Consider the following 6,549-nt stretch of genomic DNA (forward strand, 5'->3'; position numbering starts at 1 on the left):
CTAGCTAAAGGCCGTGCAAGCATGAGTCATGTGTTATCATCTTCCTTGCTCACTCACGGCCACATCTTGATCGTCAACCGAAAGGCCGCAGGCTAGGATTTGGGTATGAAGATAAAGCGAAGCAGTTTCTGTGGCGTTATAAGTTGGGTTGTCCTGTAGTCACCATGTTAGGGTCTTATCTCGTTACTAAGTTGTCGGTTGTTGGGAAACAACAGAGTGAGAGGAGATGAGATGAATCTAAGGTAGTCACCATGTTAGGGTCTTATCTCGTTAGTAAGTTGTTGGTTGTTGGGAAACAACAGAGTGAGAGGAGATAAGATGAATCTAAGGGCAGTTGGAGTGAGCAATTGAATTGTGAAAGCTTTCCGGTAACTTAATTTGTTTTCCTTAGGCTCCCATTTTGGTGAGGTGATCAAAGCCGGAATAGTTACTTTGCTGGATCATCGGCCTAGAAGTAGGGGTCATCATTTGGCCCTTCGGCCCTAAGCCCGCCCGGCCCGTAGGGCCGAAGCCCTACCCTACCCTTGCATTAGGGCGGGCCGGCCCGACCCTTTCTCAAATAGGGTAGGGTAAGGGCCATGCAATTGAAACCCGGCCCGGCCCTTCGGCCCTACCCGTTTGAGCCCGTTAGGGCCAAGCCCGGCCAGACCCTCTAGGTCCGCCCGTTTAAGCCTTAATTATTTTCTATTTTAAAAATAAATTTATTTTTTTCTATAACATACAACTTATTTTTTTTTGGTAATTGATTTCCTAAGCTTTATTTTTTCTAATTCTTGTTTCCTTTGTTAAATAAAAATTAATTTAGAGATTTAGAGAGATAGTTAATTAAATATAACCTCATTAACTAATATTTATAAATGTTATAACTTATAAATTAATCTCAATATATATATATATATATATATATTAAATATGATCAACAAAAAACAATGAGTCTTATATTGCCTATATGACTATAGAGACACATTTTAAGGAAAAAAAAATAATGTATTTCTTTTTGTTAAACTTAAACAAATTAAAGCCCTTTTAGGCCCATTTAGGCCCTATTTGGAAGGCCGGCCCGACCCGGCCCTTTTGGCCCTAGTGACTCGGGCTTTTCGGACGGGTAAGGATTAGCATATTTAAGCCTCGACCCTACCCTACCCGGCCCTAAATTTTGTTGACTTTGACTAGGCCCTGCCTGACCCTACCCTAAGCCCTAAAATTTAGGGTAGGGCCGGCCCTAGCCCGGCCCATGATGACACCTACCTAGAAGGATCTTACTAGTCCTTGCAACTATAGCCTGGGTTTTTGCCCTCTTTACAAAGGGATATTAACCGTAAAGGTAATATAAAGCGATTGGCCTCGCAACAAATACCCAGGATAGTGCACCTGCCTATTTGGGATCCCAATAGAATCATTGCATGCATACACTTCAAGCAAAACACCAGTACTGGAGACAAAATCACCATAAATTTGAGAAGCTGAACCCAATGTACAGAATACTCATTAATATGAAATGTACTAATATGAATACCAGGAATATGATTACCCGGTCACTCATAGAGAAACATCCATGAACAGGGTACAAATTATCATGTGTATCAAAACAAGTATGGAAAAATCGACATATTCATCCAAGAGATTGAAAGAACAAGATAAAAGGAACACAGATTCTAACTGACCATGGATAAAATTTCACAAATCCTGGCAAAACACATCTACCATATATATGTCAGCAAATAGAACCAGCTGCACTGAACGCTATATTTTCTTGTTCTTCAATGCCCCCCTAGGAATCTTACTTAGAACCTTTGCATCAAATACGGCATACTGCTTCTTGATCTCAAACATAGCCTTCTCTGCAAGTGGGTCGACCTTGTCCTCATATTTCTCATAGGACACAGGCACTGAGAACAGCAACACAGTTGCTGCAGGTAAAAGATGATTCAACCAGACGGTAAGTCAGAACAAGACACAGATAGAAGTATTGGCCATAACTAATACACACATTTGTAATGTCCTCACCTATGTAAACCAGGGTCAAGAAGTTATAAGACTTTCCCAAGATAGACACAATCCATAGACCAGCAATCACCTAAATGACCATTAGTGTACCAAAAGATAAACATTCAAGTCAGTAATACAGTAATATTATGTCTCAGAAAATAATATGAATATAATCGTAATTTTATCTAACCAACAACACCAACTGAAAATGAAAAGAAATAGCAAAAGAGAGCAGCAAACATACAGAGAGGAACTTCTTCAGATCCTTCCCTGAAGCTATATCCCTGATGACAACAAGAGCCCGGTTGATCTCAAATGTAATTGCAGAGACAATCTGTAGAAACGGCTTCTCTGGAATTTGAATATCTGGAATCTTGGGTGGAGACCTGCAAGCAGCAATTGAGGCTAAGTATATCATTTCAAACAGATGAAATCCAGACTCTCCCCCATCCACAACCGAAAAAGAAAAATCAGTGACATACTTGTTAATGAATGTTAAAGCATTGGACCACAGGAAGAATGCTGCTATCGCAACAATCAAGAGGTGCGCGACCAAAGTGAGCAGATGGTATTCAAGCAATTCAAAGAGAACCCACATCACTGTTGCTCCACCAAGAATACCTCCGGACAGCTTCTTATCCCTCCACAGGAAAACATCAGCCACTGCGTCATAAGATTCATATCATTAGACAACAAAATTCAAATACTTTGCAACACAATAGATGATGAAAATTAAACCATAGTACTCAAATATTTTCATCAATAGCAAAATAACCACCAAAAAATAATAATTAGAAAATAATTAGCTTCAGAGCCTTTGGTTCGATTAAAGAAACTGAAAAGGCTAAAGAGTGAACCTTTTCCAGTACCAAACCAAAGCTTTAGCAAATTTTATTCTTTTCTTAGAAATTAGAACTGATAACTCAAAGCCACAAGCTTCATTCACCAGATCTAGATCCATCGGAACAAAGAATCTAAATGCATACCATTTCAGCTGCTAAAATCTCCAAGTACGATCTACAGACAACAAATTGAGCTAAACATATCCCTCTAATACAGTTTCTCTACAACCGAACGATTCCAAACAAATCCGAAATCGGAAATCGGAAATGGGAAAATCCAGTTCACGATAGAGCTTAAAAGAAATACTAGTGGATCACGAAGCTTACACTTTCCACCACCAAAGACATGATGCACAGGCTTTTCCCTGCCGAAGATCCTGTAAACCTTGTCCTTCAACGAACTCGGCGAAACGCCGCCGCTCTTCTCGCGCACGACTTCCGGCGCCGGCGAATCGTGGTGGCCGTGGATCTTCTCCTCGATCTTCTCCATCAAAGACTCCGCCCTCACTTCCTCCTTATGCTCGTCCGCCATAGCCTCCAAAATTCAAAACACACACACAGACGAAACGAATCGAAATCCCTAAACCCTCCTCGCGTTTCGAAACGCTTCTCTGGAGTTTCTTTTCTTTTCCTTTTATAATTTCGTTTTCTCTTTTATGAAACCAAAGCTCTCTCAGAGTCTCAGTCACTCTTTCTCTCTCTTTCCTTCATCTGTGGCGATTATATAGTAGGTTTAACCCCACGCACTAAGCTATAGCCGCTACCGCCTCTTCGTTTTTAAAATTAAATAAATATAAACTCTATGAGTCATCGCCGTCCGATTTGCTACGCCTTGTTATTGACACCTGCTGTTGTAACACGTGGTATGCGGGTGACGTACATTGGGCCAATCGAGTGCCGACATGTAGGGGTGGGATTAGAAAATGCGTTGGCTCATGCAAAAAAGGCTTAGCTGCTAAGTTAATTAGTTAATATCCGTCACAATCTTGGGGGTGTTAGTTGAAAATTAATCAGGATCGAAGTGACGTGCTGGTAATGCCACGTGTCATTTTCATTATTTGTATATGTTTATTAAACTTGTATACATATTGGCTAAGTTTACGGTTTACAATATGTGGCTGAATCTTCTTGAATATTCATGGTCTGGGCTGTTGGAATCTAGACCATCCATGGGCGACCACCTAACATTTTGGGTTATAGAGAGGCGTGACTCTCACGTGACCAGGATTCTCCCAGCAGATGTTTGGTAAAGGCAGTTAGAGGATTTGGATTATCGAACTGTCCAATGATCATTCGCCACGTATGCAATTATTTAATTATTGAGGCATTTTTGGTTGGGTTAATTTCCATTTACCCAGAAATCTTTAGGTGGCGTTCGGTAACGTTTTTAAGTCATCTTTTTCATTTTATAAAATGAAAATTGCTTGAAAATGCGTTCGTTTGTCTGTTTTCAAAAATACAGAAAATATTTTTTGAAAATATTTTTTTATTTTACTCGTAAAACAGGAAAACGACAAATAGACGTTTTCACCTTTTCATTCTCATATTTTAGAAAACACGGAGATATATTTTCCAAAACAAAGAAAAAAAAGAACGTGCTCTCCTCTTCCATATTCTCACGTCACTATCTTCTTCTCAGGTCTCTCTCATCTCTAGTCGCCATCTTCTCTCGTTTTTGAAATTTGTTTTCGGAATAAGCTACCGGACACATTTTCGGAGCTCAAAAATCCAATCTTGTTTTCTCGTTTTTATTTTCAAAATCGATTTTTGAAAAATCATTTTTAAAAACGTTACCAGACAAGCCCTTAGTATTTTGTCCACTTGCACCAATAAGTTTGTATTGTGCCAATTTACACAAATTTTAAAGAAAAAACAACTCTTAGGGGTAGTCTTTTATAAAGTAGTGCCTAATGTATCTTATGCTCACTTCTGGATCTTAGAATCTACTTTTTCTTAGAAAAACATGTTCAATTTCCTTTAAAAATAAAACTAGCATTCAACATGCCCAAGTTTTTCACCTAACGGTTACTTTAACAAGCGGAATCACTGCTGCTTGTTTCTATCAAAACCTAAAGCAAATTTCTCTTTGGAACAGAAAATTTAGACCCTAAAGCTAGCACAAAAATTTAGGCTTTAAAAAAAACAGAATAACATAAAACTAAAATATTGAAGTATTGAAATATTGGCGAAGTGGATGAGCATTCTGAATTTATTTATTCAAACATAAGTACAAACTAAAACTCAGAGTCTCATTCTCGGGTAAACAACTAAAAAAGTTGTTTAACTATCCATAAGAATGATTACAAAGACTTACTTGAAGGAAAGCACACTTCTTCAACCAATACAGGAAGAGCACACTGCTACTGTGGCTTTCTTACTTCTTGAAAGAAGACTCTTCGGCTCGATTTTCTGATCTAGAACTAATATGAAAATTTTCTGATGCCCTACAACTGAAACTAAAGCTCTTTTATATAGAGTGGAACTCAAACCAGAATTCAAAACATAAAAATGTACATCACAACTCTATTCTTTTCTGCTTTCGTGAGTGCTCCTAATTATAGAGGTCGAGTGGTGAAAAACAGATTCCTTTAGGTGAAATGTTTTTCACCTTGTTCTTTTCTGAAAAGCAAAAGCATCTCTAGGAAAAGCCAAAGCTGCTTTTGGTGACTTTTACACCTGTTGCTTCACATGTTTTCATCTGTTTCAGAATTGTGGCATAGGACAAGAGAGTTGTCATCCATCCTAGCTTTTACTTCATTATCTTCTACGTCTGTATCTGCATACATCTTATAGTGGTTGTCAGTTTCAAGCTTTTGGATCCACTGTAAGTATGCAAGCGTAGAATCGATTTCCTTTCTCTTGAGTGACAGAAAAAGGTCACTCCTTATCACGTTAGGGTGATCATAGGCAGTGATTAATCTTTTCTCTCTTGCTGCCAGGAATGTATTTTCTTTGTCTTCTTCAATGATCTTTTGCATATAGTCTAGGGACATGGCTTTCATCCATGGGATGCTAGAGTTTGGCTAGCCGTTATATCTCACACAGGCAGGCTTGAGATATCTTCCTTGTATAATCCTCATATAATGATATGGGGAAATATATTCAACTTCATCATTTCTGTTCAGAATCCATTCTGGAGGAGTTGATCTAAATTTCAGCCTGAGAATACAATCATTATTTCTTACATTTTTTACTGTATTGACTATGATGGGTGGTAAGCCCTTGAGATCATCATTGGTCTTAGTCCAAAGATTACGGACAAAACCATTTTCAACAAGCCAGAGCTTGTGTTCTTGAGGATGCTCACTCTAAACATTGACCACATATCTTCCAACATAAGGTCCAGGAATGACAAAGAGAGTTGGAGGAAATGAGGCAGAATTCTGACTCCTAATAAGATTATGAAAGTCATACCATTCTGGTTCTGTTAGTGCTAAAACAGGAACTCTAACACTTTCAGGATCTTCAAAATACTGAATTTTCTCATTCTGGACAGCACTCTACTGTGTATTAACTTCTTCAAACTGTGGTCTAGCATTTTCATGGAGTTCTTCAGCTAATGCAAAGAGAGTTGGGAACATGATTCCACTATTTCTTTCCTGAAAGGCGAATAAGAGTTTATCTAAAATTGCCTTCTGGTGGTATACTAGCCTCCTACCAGTTCTAAACACAGGATCAGCAAAGGTTTTCAATTCATAATTAAAAACATTTATAACTC

At 38.5% G+C, this 6,549-nt stretch overlaps 1 protein-coding gene across 1 annotated transcript; it reads right to left on the reverse strand.

Annotated features, from left to right (window-relative positions):
- Nucleotides 1-1,454: 1,454 nt before the first annotated feature.
- LOC112180311 (reticulon-like protein B2) lies at nucleotides 1,455-3,542 on the reverse strand. Its single transcript, XM_024318839.2, has 5 exons — nucleotides 3,159-3,542; nucleotides 2,472-2,652; nucleotides 2,234-2,375; nucleotides 2,008-2,077; nucleotides 1,455-1,910 (listed from the first exon to the last, which is right to left on the reverse strand). The coding sequence occupies exons 1-5, from the start codon at nucleotides 3,361-3,363 to the stop codon at nucleotides 1,744-1,746; spliced, it is 765 nt and encodes a 254-aa protein (XP_024174607.1). The 5' UTR covers nucleotides 3,364-3,542; the 3' UTR covers nucleotides 1,455-1,743.
- Nucleotides 3,543-6,549: the final 3,007 nt, after the last annotated feature.

Source organism: Rosa chinensis, chromosome 7 (assembly GCF_002994745.2).
Source record: "Rosa chinensis cultivar Old Blush chromosome 7, RchiOBHm-V2, whole genome shotgun sequence".
In the NCBI taxonomy this organism is placed as follows: Eukaryota; Viridiplantae; Streptophyta; class Magnoliopsida; order Rosales; family Rosaceae; genus Rosa; species Rosa chinensis.